The 14,040-nt window shown below is 46.1% G+C and overlaps 1 protein-coding gene across 6 annotated transcripts; it reads left to right on the forward strand.

Moving 5' to 3' along the window:
- The first annotated feature begins 1,572 nt into the window (after positions 1-1,572).
- Positions 1,573-11,919, forward strand: ehmt1a (euchromatic histone-lysine N-methyltransferase 1a). 6 transcript variants are annotated; one of them, XM_081715131.1, is made up of 24 exons: positions 1,573-1,672; positions 2,201-2,265; positions 2,399-2,817; positions 3,001-3,118; positions 3,228-3,334; positions 3,566-3,800; positions 4,381-4,526; positions 4,806-4,949; positions 5,624-5,838; positions 5,974-6,066; positions 6,206-6,288; positions 6,394-6,500; positions 6,699-6,902; positions 7,549-7,650; positions 7,970-8,074; positions 8,437-8,591; positions 8,742-8,909; positions 9,093-9,237; positions 9,357-9,434; positions 9,670-9,785; positions 9,928-10,014; positions 10,413-10,491; positions 10,639-10,814; positions 11,157-11,919. In XM_081715131.1, exons 2-24 carry the CDS (start codon positions 2,235-2,237, stop codon positions 11,365-11,367), a joined length of 3,324 nt encoding a protein of 1,107 aa, XP_081571257.1. In that variant the 5' UTR covers positions 1,573-1,672; positions 2,201-2,234; the 3' UTR covers positions 11,368-11,919. The 6 variants fall into 6 exon arrangements, 5 of the variants coding, with proteins under 5 accessions (XP_081571257.1, XP_026866664.3, XP_081571255.1 ...); XM_027010863.3 differs by having other exon boundaries at positions 6,699-6,821; XM_081715129.1 differs by having other exon boundaries at positions 8,742-9,237.
- Positions 11,920-14,040: the final 2,121 nt, after the last annotated feature.

Consider the following 14,040-nt stretch of genomic DNA (forward strand, 5'->3'; position numbering starts at 1 on the left):
TCTCTTGTTTTATAAAAAGCAATTCAGCAGTCAAATTATTTATATCTGACACAAGTTGAGGATCATAACACTCCCAAAAGGCCAATTCAAAACAACAGTTGGTTTGTACCCACATCATGTTCTTTTGTAAATGCCATTCAAATTTTGTGACAATTGGACAAACCATGACAGAATTTTAGCCAGTTGATTAATAAAGAGACCTCCAAAAAAGGCTGACTGATATGTGACAGGTATAGTGTGTTAAAAGGCCAACATATTTTTTTTAATCTTTATTTACAAAGAAGCTCCCCTATTGAAATGATTGCGAAAGGCCAATGATTAGATTTGAAAGTGTATTTGACCAACCAGGGTTTTAATAATAGTGAGGCTTATAATAGTTATTTATGGAACACTTTGATCCTCACTGCACTGCATTTTTTAAACGCAGTCTGAACACAATGGAACTGATCCATTTTATATTTTGTAGTACTGTTATAGTGCCCTCTTTTATCAAAAATACACATAAATCAGCATACTTCCTGAAAGTCCAGAAATGACTGTTCCTGTCAAGTTTCTCCAAAATTATTCAAGGAATTCCTGAACTGTTTTGAATGAATAAGCACATCTTAGGAGGATTGATTAGTATGTAGAGGAAATACTGTGTACAAATGTAAATGTGTTTTGATAATTATTGAAATTCAGTCTTGTGAATATTTTGATATCAAGTTTGTGAAGAAAATTGGACTAGTTTGCAATAGTATTTGATAAATGTATTAGGCATGTGTATTAGGCATTGTAATTATGTGCGAAATTTGGACACAATCAGAAAACAACTTTTAATCATTTTTAATTGTTTTTCTTTTTGAACAATGTGCACATTACATTATATGAGAGAAAACCACTATTTTTACAATCCATGTTTAACATTATTACAATTATTCACCAAAGGTGTCATATCCTTACCATCTTTCACTTTTGTTAGATTTTACATTTGCTCCTAAACTGAAATAAAAGAGGCTATGTGGGGCTATCCCAGATAGTTTATTTTCTTTAATTAAAGATAACCATTAAATTATAGAAGTAATTTCAACACAGGCCAATGTAGTATTTATTAATGAACTAACCATAACAGATAAGAAATACAATAACCTTTTTCTAAGACAACTTTTAATTCAGAAACATATCCCTGTAATACCCCACCAGTGGAGCTGGTGTTTTATATGGCTTCAATATAAGATGAGAAAGGTGATTTATAAAATACTGTGTCTACCCTTTCAATGTTGAGTTGAGCAGATTCCTGATGTCTGTATTTTGTCATGGAATTACCTAGAATTATTTCATTGTGTATTCACATATTTTGATTTTTTTTTGTTCGCCCTGGACTATTGATTGGTATATCACAGTCATATAATTTGCAAATGTAAAAAAGGTTTGAATAATTACTCAGCTTCACACCTGGGAATATTCGTCAGGAATTTCATTCATATCGAGCACTTAGACCGGTGTGCAATACAAGATCAATGATCAATGGCCCACTACACTAAAGCAAATAAGTGACCAACAGAGGGCGCCATGCGGTCACATGCAAATTGCAGAGGGCATGTTGCATGCTGGAGGGAAAGGAAGTGATCCAGTCTCACAACTTTCTTTGTTTTTATCTTTTATTAGCATGCAGGTCATTTGAGGTTAACAGGTATGCTTTTTTTAAAATGCATAGATATATACTGGAGCTTACGATTTCACCTGGTTGATTTTTTTAAAAAGATTCAGTTCTTGGTCATGACTCTAAGGTTTTGATTGATGATTTGGTTTTGCTAATCTTAGCTAGCTAGGATATCTAGTTAGCTTGCTAGCTTGCTCACTTAGCGTTATTTGGTCTTGCAGGGAGCAAGTCAGCCAGGTATTTTCTCGTTATATTTATTAAAAGCAGCAAAATGCCGTTATTGCTAGAACACACATCTAGCGAGATTTATGTAGCTATTTGTATACTCATGCTTTTCTGGTTGTAACGTAGCTAGCTAACCTAGGTAGCTAGGAGAGCTAGGGAAACATTTAACGAGAATCATACGAAAAAAATGACATGGTTACATTTCCCAGCTAGTATAATGGCGAACTTAGTTGTCAGAATACCCTTCTCGAAGCCGAGTTCACGTCGCGACCTAGCTTCACTAGCTTGCCTCATCTCGCCATAATATCCCACTTTCTGGGTTTTTTGCAATAGGAAGGGTTTGGGAGATCTTTGAGTGGTCCAAATCATGAGTGCCATGGCCAAATTCAAAAGAACTGGTGAGTTCAGTTAATGCATAACGCTTGTTATTATCATAAACAAGTGCAAGTTTAAGCTGCATGGAAGGACAGCTGCTTTCTTTTTTTAATATAATTGCCGCTGAGTATTTTCACAATTGCGCGGTTGTTCAAGGTGTGGACAGAGCTGGTAATCCTTCGAGGAGGGGGAGAAGACCCAAATCGAAGCCCACGCCTGAGGTCTCCGATGTGGACGGGCAACTCTCAGCAGTAGAGGATCAAATAGGGTCTGACCTTCATTTCCTTTCTGCAAAGTCAGCACAAAAACCGACCTCCTCTCACATCAGTACTTCAGGCAGCGAGGGATCTGTACAAGCAACACAGCAGCCTCAGAAGAGCTTGGGTTCAAACATGACTGCCTGCCACGCAGCAAAGACCCTTCAGGCTTCGCCTGCGGCAGCTTGCGAGGCCTCAGCAACGGATAAGAGCGCCCCAGAAAGGCCGGAGGATGTGCGGGGGGGGCCCAAGCCTGTGCAGCCCCGCTTGGCCTGGAAGACCATGGTTAGAGCTGCCCCTCCTCCAGATGCACTCAAGGTAATTACTGCCGGTCTGATGGCTTCTCAGCAGCGCCGCATCTCAACCCGATCCCTACGCCATGCTCTGTGGTGTGGCCTGCTTGGCGCGGCACGTTCTTTAGATTACGAGTGGGTTGCATAGCACTGAGTGGCTGTGACATCCTGAGTGATGACTGGCATATTCTTATGTTAACATGCGAAGATCCTGATTGCTGAACAGCGAGCTTCGACTAGAGATGTTGAGGAGCTGGAGAGATTCTCGCCGCCCCTGCAGTTAAAGCTACCTCAGAGTCTCAAAGGCCCGGCAAAGCCCCAAGCAGGTCAGCATTGCGACCCTCTGAGGTTGGCCTTTTCCACGGGTAGCTGCTGGCGATCAGCACCTAAATCCAGCGTTGAGCTCCATTCTTCTGTTCTGCTGTTTCTGCGCAGTGGTGAGAAGGAAGAAGAGGAAAATGGGTTTGTACAACTTTGTTCCCAAGAAAAAAACCAAAGTGTCAACAAGGCAGACTCTCACGTTACCATCCTCCAATAGCAAGGTGACCAGTCTTGCCTTCCTGACGTATATCACTGCTTTCTATAGTTGTGTCAATATCTTGTACTTAAGTGTGTGTGTGTGTGCGTGTGTTTGTGCACGTGTGTAACCATGTGATTGTGTTGGAGGGGCACTAATGTTGGCTGAGAGAAAATATTTGCTTCACCTGTTTTGAATTCCTATGACCAGTCTAGCGTGCACTTACACAGCTGAGATCATTGTTTGCGTTCCTCAGAAGGAACCTTCATATGGGGCCCAGGTGGTCCAGCTGCAGCTTGAGCAGGCGTTCAAACCCAGACCCAAATCCGCCAGCCAGGAGAGGCTGTCTGGCCGAGCGCCCGGGGGCGGTGCAGCCGAAATGCAGAACTCGAACGACACGCCGAAAGCCCCAGAGAACTTCTGTGAAGAATACACGGAGCTGCCTCTGCATTCTCTGGCTCCAGACAGCATGCTCACAGCCATTCACACAGGTGGGCGGCGGTGACATGCACACTCACTCATCCACACACTCTCACAGCCCAGCTGTTCCCATGCCTCCTTTACTCCTTCCTCATTGGTCAGAGCTGGATATTTTTAGGGAGGCAGGCCACTCGCAACCCTCCACTGATGTTCTCACGTGCAAAATCACTGGTGTCCATGAGAAGCCTGGTCTAACTTAACCCCGATAGCCGTACCACTGTCGTGTCAGTATTGGCGCTGTGTTGAGAATGGAGCACCACTTAAATATCACCCAAGCAGTAGTGAGGGGGGTTGACACACGGTGCCAGCCACATGATGGGCTGTAGACTGCACTCGTACACACAGGTGTGGATACATAAAGTGGTGAGTGAGCACAAGAGCTGTTTTTTTTTTTTTTTCCCAACACGGTGATTGGAGAGTGTGGAGTGGCCTATCCGATTACATATCCGTCTTTGGCTTCCGGAACTCCTAAATGACTTGTAGCTGTTGACGGAGACGGAGCTCGGCCGGGCGGGGGCGAGCGCTCAGATCCTTATCGGTCGCCGCACCTGCCCAAGGCAGGAAGCTGATGCCGTGCTCTTTGCTTTGCAGGCCTGCCTGAGGATAAGGAGAACGTGGAGGCCGACGACCTGCTGGAGCCGCCCCTCTGCAGCTGCCGCATGGAGGCGCCCAGGAACCAGGACGTGGTGACGCTTGCCGAGGGCAAGTGCATGGCTGTGGAGAGTGTGGATGGGAAGGTAGCGCTCTCTCTCTCTCTCTCTCTCTCTCTCTCTCTCTCTCTCTCTCTCTCTCTCTCTCTCTCTCTCTCTCTCTCTCTCTCTCTCTCTCTCTCTCTCTCTCTCTCTCTCTCTCTCTCTCTCTCTCTCTCTCTCTCTGATCCTTTGACTCTTTGACTCGCCCTCTCTTTCTCTTGCTCTCTCTCTTTCTCCATCACTCTGTCTCTCACCCCGTCTCATTACCAATGTTTCTTTCTACTGCTTTAAGATTCTTCATTGTGTCTCCTCCTCCCACTGCAGCTGAGTTTGTGTCGGAGGGCAATCCAGAAGCAGGAGATGATGAGGCCCTCCCTGCGCATCCCCCTCCTGGTGCTGTGTGAGGACCACCGGGCAGGCATGGTGAAGCACCAGAGCTGTCCAGGCTGTGGCTTCTTCTGCCGGGCGGTGAGCACCCTGCCCTCTCTCGTTGCTTAAACACTATTGCAAGGTTGATCTTTTGCATGGCGCACGGTGGCAATATGCAAGAGAGCTGCCTAACCAATCACAGCAATCAAATTCATAATGCATTTTTTTCTAATAAGGTGCTTGCATCCTAACTGAATTCAGATGGATGACTGTTTTGTCTGCGTTTTTATCACGGAACATTGAGATGTATAAACAGATTTAAGGATTGACCAGTATGTTTTTAAAACATTGCTTAAGGCATATTGCATTTTGCAATGTTTTGCTCTGAAATCTCAGGATGGCATTTTTATCTGCATTGTACAGCCCTAACAGGCCTTGGGAACTGTTAATGTGGTGCATTTCATCCACCACGAATAAATGAATGACAAGAGTAGACAATGAGATTGACTTGGTTATATTTATACTTTTTTTGATCATCTCATTGGTGTTTTAATAAAGTCTCCTGGGATATGAGCGAGGCCTGACCCAGCAGTCATTCTGCTGAACTCCTAATCTCGGTCTCGGAGCTGGAGCGCTGGTACCTCTCTCTCCTTCCCTCGGTGCTGTATGTTCTCATGTAATGAGCCTAAACGGGCGCGCTTTGTGCCCACCGCCACAGGGCACTGCCCGGGAAGGCAGCCATGGCATGCTGTGCATTGTGTTCCCTCCCACAGGGCACCTTCATGGAGTGCCAGCCGGACGGGCACATCTCGCACCGCTTCCACCGAGGCTGTGCCTCGCTGATCCATGGCCAGCTCTTCTGCCCGCACTGCGGCGAGGAGGCCAGCCAGGCCAAAGAGGTCGCCGTCCCCAGGCCTGACCCCGGCGCAACGCCCCCTGTTGCCGTGGACGCCTTGCCCAGGGACAGGAGAGACCCAGCACCCACGCAGTACGTTCACGGCAGGGCCCTTGGCATCTGTTCGATGGTTTCGGCTTCACCTTGCGATGACGTGCAATTTATATTTTAAAGTTTGAGTGATTTAATGTGCCATGATTTTGTCAATTGTGGCTTCGTATGTCGCAGATGTCCTACTGTAAATGCCACACCTCTGCTTAGTCCCACGCAACCCACCGTAGAGTCCCTGGAGACGGTTCTGGAAGCCCTGGAGGATGGGAAGTACGCGCCCACATCCGCACGCTTCTCGTTCCGGCGGTCGGAGCTAAGGCACTCCTTGAATACTCGCTTCGGACGTATGCTGGAATGTTCGCGTGTTTTAGGTTCTTCTCTTTCTTTTCCTTCCTGGCCCATGTCTGAGGTACAAGAGGTCAAAGTTCCCACCGAAACAACTCTTCTACTCTGCCAGGAGAGGCGAACTCCAGCACGTGACGCACATGCTGGGTAAGGAGCCGCTCACAAGCACGTGTGCGTAGCTTGTTGTGGACACCCCCGTCCGTAGCCTGCTGACCGAACGCTACCCTCTCCCCGCATGGCCGTGGACCTCAGTGGAAGGGGCGGACCCAAACCTGCAGATGGAGAGCGAGCGCAGACGCACTCCGCTCCACGCTGCCGCTGCCGCGGGTCACCGGGATGTCTGCCACATCCTCGTGCAGGTATCTGCACGGGCCGCTAGTGTGGGGCTTCTGAGCAACGACTCCCAGAAAGGAGCCTGCTTGTGAAAGGCTTCTACCTCTCTCTCTCTCTCTGTGTGTGTGTGTGTGTGTGTGTGTGTGTGTGTGTGTGTGTGTGTGTGTGTGTGTGTGTGTGTGTGTGTGTGTGTGTGTGTGTGTGTGTGTGTGTGTGTGTCCAAGGCTGGTGCCAACCTGGACATGGCCGATGAGCAGCAGCGGACGCCCATGATGGAGGCTTGTGAGAACAACCGTGGGGAGACAGTGGAGTACCTGCTAAAGGCTGGGGCCTCCATAGCCCACAGGGTGAGGGTGGGGTGGGCGTGGGCGGGGTGCGGACAGTGCAGCCCTCCTGTGGACGTTCTCCAGGACATCACTCCGAGCTCAGTTCAGTTTTACTGTACTGACTTCAGGCCAAGCTGAGCCTTGCACTCTTCCTAATAGCACACTTTTTGGTGTCTGAACTTTATACTTGTTTTGCACTTTGTAGACATCAGCATTGATTCTTCTATTGCAAAAGCGTTCTAGTTTAATGGTATCTTGCTCTCTAACCTACTGTACTGGCTAGGATATGATCTATGAGTATATGAGAGCACTTTAGTGAGTCGCTCTGGATAAGATGTTAATGTACCTGATGGCGACCTGTGAAGCCGGAGAATTCTTATACTGTTGTGCCGATTGGCCTCCAGCAAAGCTGCAACGTATGAAGTCCAAAGCTGCCTTGGATGAGTCACTATAGTGAGGCAACAAGTCATGTGACTTTTTTTTTTTTTTTTGCCCCACCCCCCCTTACTGGCAAATGTACTCAGAGATCACTGCATAATTCTTCACTTTCATGTTTTCCCAACACAAAAAGGGAATGTTTATGGAAAGTAGCCGTAATGATTCAGTAGTAGAAGAGATGGTTTGTAATTAGTTCTTGCCAGAACTGTAAACTTGTATACCAGATGAGCAGGCCCGCTGGATGAACCGAGTCCAACCCAAATGCTTTGCACTTTAATGCTCCGCTGAACGTGCCCTGTTGTCCACACAGGACACGAGAGGCTCGACGTGTCTCCACGTGGTCGCTCGAGGAGGCCACACTGGCATCATGCGCCATCTGCTCTCCACCACCGCTGTGGATGTCAACACTAAGGTAACACTGGCTGTAGCTCCTCCTGAGACTCTTCCTACATAGGAGAGGTCATACCAGGTCAGCTTTCATATAGCATGCCTCAGGAATTATTTGGGTGTTTGAAGCACTATGGAGCACTTAAAATGCCACTAAGATGACATCTGCAGCATGCAGGGCCCCATTTCCCATAAGTGTGGTGGTGTTAAGATCAGATTAAATTAAAGATATGCGCAGTGTAATACTTGCTCTACCCTTACAAGACGATCTTTTGGTTATGATGCTTTTTGAAAACCCAGCCCAGGATCATTGTGTGCTGATTCTATGTTCTTGTTGCCGTCAGGATGATGGAGGGTGGACTCCAATCACCTGGGCCACAGAAAATATGCACAAAGAGCTGGTCAAGCTACTGATTACCAAAGGAGCCGACATCCATATGAGGGACAAAGTAGGTAGATGGGTTCTTCTGGGTTTGAGTTATAGTTCTTTGAAGTTAAGAAGTGCAGAACGTGGAGGGGTTCTACAGGGTTATGGGGTAGGTGGTGAGGTTCTAATGGGTTATGGGGTAGGTTGGGGGGGGGAGGGCATTCTAATGGCTTATATGAGCTTTACCATTAGGATCAATTTCCAGATTTTTATTTGAAACATTCAGACACTGCTGTTTCACTGTGTGAAGTCCTGGACTTATTGATCTCTTTTGGTGAAGAATCCCTAGTTTAGTCTAGGCCAAGTTTAGGTTAGTCCAAGAAGGGCTTAATCTGTGTGCGATTGTCAGCCTTTGCGACATGCTGCATGACTGCTCTTGCCTAGGAGGAGAATATCTGCCTGCACTGGGCAGCTTTTGCAGGCAGCGATGCCATCGCTCAGCTGCTGCTGGAGAACAGGTCGGACCTGCATGCCGTGAACATCCACGGTGACTCGCCTCTTCACGTGGCTGTCAGGCAGAACCATCTAGATTGTGTCATGTGAGTGTGGAGCGGTGCGCCATGCAAGTCGTGCACGCGAGCAGTTCAGTGTGACCGTTTAGGAAGATGACGCACAAGTGCCCGGTCAGTATGTGATGCTTCAGGGTTACGTGTGGAGAAGTGGACGTGAAACCTGTGCTTGGCGTGCAGGCTCTTCCTGTCCCGAGGAGCGGACGTGAATCTCAAGAACAGGGATGGGGAGACTCCTCTGGATTGCTGCAGCATCAACTCCAAGGTGTGGGGCATTCTGAACACCAGCAAGAAGCTCACCGATGCACGCAGGAGCCGAGAGAACCAGGGAGAGAGGCCCCTCTGCAGGTCTTCAGGACGACTGGCACCTTTCCATCTATTGTCTCCTTCCTTAAAATGCTGTGTATATTTTCACTTGAACTGCATCGTTGTAAGACAGTTGTTAGTGTATTGCAATGTCCTTACAGTTTGCACACAGGCCCAGGTGTTTGTGTTTATTTATGTATATTGTTTTAATGCAATGTTGCACAGAGATTTGTCTCGAGGCTATGAGGAGGTGCCCATCACCTGTGTGAACGGCGTTGACCAGGAACCCTGTCCAAATGACTTCAAATACGTCCCCGAGAACTGTTTTACCACCCAGGTCAATGTTGATGAGAACATCACACACTTGCAGGTGTGTGTGTGCCTCAGAACATCAGGCAGTGTTGTTCATCATTTTCTTTCTTGTATTCTACATCTTGTAACACGTTGACCCAGACGTGTCCCTGATTTGTATTGGTCTTGTTTGTGAAGCACTGCACGTGTAAAGACGACTGCTCCTCCAGCAGCTGTATCTGTGGCCAGCTGAGCATGCGCTGCTGGTATGACAGGGTAAGGTGACGCCCCTGCCTGGGGCAACAACGTACGAGTAACGGAATGGATGACTGAATAAATGATTCAATGAATCAGAAATGAACAAAGAAGAATCGTGCTGTATTGTTTGAGAGGAAGCCATAACACTTGTCCTGTGGCTGGGATCAGCACCACGGAGAGCGTCCAGCCTCCCTGTATCTGTCTTTTCTTTGTGAAGTCGGCATACGCCGGTACGGTTATCGCGTCTGTCCAGGAGGGCCGTTTGCTGCAGGAGTTCAGCAGGGACGACCCACCCTTTCTGTTTGAGTGTAACCATGCCTGCTCGTGCTGGAGAACGTGCCGGAACCGGGTAGTGCAGAATCGCACGCGGTAAGGAGCGTTTCCTCATCTAGAGCCTTCGCAGATATAAAGATTTTGAATAAGGCGTGCTGAGGTGTCATGCAGTGGCTGCCTTAACTGAGTGTGCTGTAATAGGTTTGACTAAGTAAAAGGGGACGTCTGCGTGTGTTAGGGTCCGCCTGCAGGTCTTTCGCACTGCCAGAATGGGCTGGGGACTGAGAGCACTGCAGGACATTCCTGAAGGAACCTTTGTATGCGAGTATGGCATCCTCCTCACAGATGTTATTAGCAAGTTCATTTTTTATAATGGCAGGAAGCGCGCGTGTGTGGGTGTGTGTGTGTGTGGGTGTGTGTGTTTAACACGTTTTGTTTTGTTTTTGAAGAGCCATAGTAAGTCATTGCATTCATTTCTACAGCATAATTGTTTGTTGGCTTGTTTAGATACCGTTTGGTTATATTAGAATATACCAGGACATTTATATATTCAAAGTCTTAATATCTCTCACTTCATAAATCTGGGGATGATGTCAGATTGAAGTGAATTTGAAATGCAGTAGGTAAAAGGGAAGTGCAATAGTTATTAATTGTTGGTCTGTGTTGAAAATGTTGATCTTTGGGTCAAATACTTTTTATGCACTTGCTTTGGTGTCTGTGCAGGTTCGCTGGTGAGATCATTTCAGATGGGGAGGCAAACGTCAGAGAGAATGATTCCTACATGTTCCACCTGGATAATAAGGTTTTTATTATTATTATTATTGCCAAGATGTTGAATAATGTTCAAGCCAGCAGGGTGTGCTGTTGGCATCCAGTCACTGAATTGAAAAATCTCTTTATCTTCCATACCTTTGCTTGGCCCAAATGGTTTTGATCCTCATTTTTCTAGGTTGGAGAGGTGTACTGCATCGATGGTCAGTCCTACGGCAATGTCAGCAGGTTTATGAACCACCTGTGTGAGCCCAATCTGTTTCCTGTGCGGGTGTTCACCAAGCACCAGGACCTGCGCTTCCCACGGGTGGCTTTTTTCTCCTGCAAACCCATATGTGCCGGAGAGGAGCTTGGGTAAGGCGCTCTGCATCATTCACAAGAATATGCGGGTGATCCTTGCATGTGTATCTGCTCAATCCGTTTGTGCCTCAAAAACGAGGCGCATTTGCTGAGCGCCGGCGTGGTTAAAGGTTTTCGCTTCAGCTGTGAAGGCGCACGCCGGATTGCAACCAATCGATTATTAGAAAAACATGAAACAATTTGGTTGTGTGTAAAACCCTGCAGGCACGACTGTGCAGCTAAGGCTGGACGTTGCATGCACAAAGCCAGCCATCAGCAGTCTCGCCTGTTGTCTTTTATTCAGTTATCACAGCATGCAACTCTCCATCTCCCCATCCCACGTGTGTTCCCCCCCAGGTTTGACTATGGCGATCAGTATTGGGAGATCAAGAGGAAGTACTTCAGCTGTAAGTGTGGCTCTCCAAGGTGTAGACACTCGGGGGCCGTCGCAGAACTCGGCCACCGCGCCGCCTCGGCTCGTGTGGCTGCCGTCCAGTCTTCTGCACAGCCAGGCAACACTGAGCACAATCACTCAGCCAGTGTTGCCATAGCAGGGATCCAGCCATGATGCTTGGATGGCTAGCATAGCTGCCATGGCCTGCCACGTGAACTATTTTATATGTGCTACTAGAGCTCAGTACTGCGCTTTCATGTCTTTTTTTTTTTTAACTTTACCTTTCATAAAGACACATTCTATTGTTGCACTTCCAAACAGAGAAGAGAACAGAACTTTTTAATGATCATTTTACACCAGATTAAATTTAGACTTTTCAATTTGGATGAAGTGATGTCACAGTTGATTTTTATTTGGAGGGAAACAGGAATACTACCACCTAATGAAAGTAAAGGCAGACGCGCTGGTTTTAGTACGCCATCTCTCTGCTGCATTTTTATCACAGATGTTTATGAACTTTGGACAGGTCTGCAGCTGCGTGCCTCCACCTCCCTGAGTTAAGGACAACTGAATTGTTCATCCTTTTCCCATTTTTGTGCCTTTCGAGTAGCAGCAGTTTGGCGGATCTTTAAATATATTTTTTCATTCAGTTTTATTAGGTTCTCAGTAATGCTGATTATGATGCTCGTATAAGAAATAAAGGACTTTTGTACATATTTTCTATTAGTCAGTGGAGGCCATGTCTTCATTCAGGTTTGTTTGTTTTTTTTTCCTTTTGTCAGCTGATTTAATGGGGCTGGAGTTTCGCTTCAGTGCTCTTCAATTCTCACATACACTGCTGCCTGGATACATTATTTATATTTTTAAATCTTGATGTTTTGCCTCTGACCTTTTGGTTTAGCACCTGTTAGAACTGCTCAGATAGTCAGGTAAATATACATGGTGCGGTAGCTGTTAGTAGGTTAAAACACCTAATAACTAGCTCTTTTTAGATAAGGGCTGGATTTAACCACTTATAAAGTCAGTTTCCAGTATAGCTAGACATGGTTAATTGCTCACTTAAAGCTTAGCACAAGATATCCTGTACATCCTGCTTTGTGCGTTGTCACATGGGAATCGACTAAAGTCATTAGGAAATCAGTTTCTAGATTGGATTCTGCAGCATTCTACTAAACTTCAGAGGAATGGAAACGTGCTGTAACGTCCAAGACAAATGCTCCCAAATCCCACTATGATTTCGGAGAGACTTGCTCTTCCACAGACACCCTGACTCCTCATAATGAAACACGAGGGTTTGGGAAAAGCTGGCAAAAAAGGCATCTGGAGCTGCAGCTCTGTGTTCCCTGTCGTAATAAAAACTGCACTGTGCCAAACAGCTTGCCCCAGCGTTCAGACATTTTCAATCAATGCTTGGCCCAGTGCACCCTATACTCCCAGCTCCTTCAAATCCTCCTCAATCTGCCAATTTCAAAAAAGACAAAAAATACAGACTTATGATGAACTCAATAAGTGCTAATGAAAATATTTGATCCACTGATCTATTCCTCCCTGTGTCCCTGTACCTACACCCTCTGCCATCCGTCTCAGGTGGAGTGTGTGCAGGTGGAGATAGTCTCCATTACAGAGCAGCCCAGGCCAAACCAACCACGTTAGACCAATCAGCTCTTTTCCAACCACAATCAAATCGTATATCCTAGATAACGCACAATTTAGAAAGGGTTCACTTGGAAGGAATAAATGTGAACGGAGATGAGCTTTTTCAGTGTAATTATCCTCAAGATCAATGGAGATAAGTGCCAGTAAGACTATCGGCCCATGACAGCCTTTTCTATCGAGCTATTTCTGTTTCAACACTCCTTCCAACGTGTTTCACATATTGAGGCTTTGTGATTTGAATAATTAGTTTCACATATTGAGGTTTTAGGCTTTGAATCATGAGCAGTGTTTTGGATATAGGAACCAGTAAAATGGTGGCTTGGTTTATTCTATTTGTAACATGATTGTCGGCTTTGGTGGAAATGATAGTAACATGGGATGACTTAGCATAAAATGTCCCACAATTTTAAAAATAGTTAATTTGTATATGTAAGTGAATATAAGTCAGAGCGTTATCAGTTCAACCATAGTCACCCTCATACTATTTCCAATCCAAATTATGTCCACTTTTAGAGCACACGTTGTACATTGTGTTATTCACAGACCGTGGCACTGTTAAGAAATGAATTGCTGTTTTCTTCTAAATGAGTATGTTCCTGCCTATAATGTCAGCCTGGCACACGGGTACGTGTACTCATTGTGGCCTGTTATGTAGGTACGATATTCATTTGGTACTCATTTGACAATGCTTGGTAAACGAAAGTTGTTCTGATTCGGATATATTTGTTGTTGTTGTATTGCGCGTGTGAACTTTACAGAGTTCTGCCTCAGCAGTACAGATTATTGGTCGTTTTAATTAACTAACGTCGATAATGGTTTATTAGCCTAAGTCGCAATCCGAAATCGCGCACGCCAATCACAGACTATCCTGAATTACGCCAGCCGGTCCCACCCCTACCCAAAAGAACACGCACACTCCTTGCGTATGTAGGAAGGAAGACATACGTGGAATATCTCGATTAAATCTCAGTATCCAAATTGTTCATTATCAGTTGTTTATGGAATCCCCACTAAGTGAGACACTTTGGGTAACATTTTTCTCAGTGTTTTCCCTTTCGACCCACTGCCATGGATACTGTAACGGTACAGGTGGAGCCATTGACAGGCTGTCTTTCGGTCACGTGAGCGATTCGGAAAGAGCAGCGGCTGCAGAAATGTGCTACATGTTCGTTGCCAGCGCATGCCTAAACA

This window comes from Electrophorus electricus, chromosome 5, assembly GCF_041902795.1.
Source record: "Electrophorus electricus isolate QZ-2024a chromosome 5, ASM4190279v1, whole genome shotgun sequence".
Lineage (NCBI taxonomy): Eukaryota > Metazoa > Chordata > Actinopteri > Gymnotiformes > Gymnotidae > Electrophorus > Electrophorus electricus.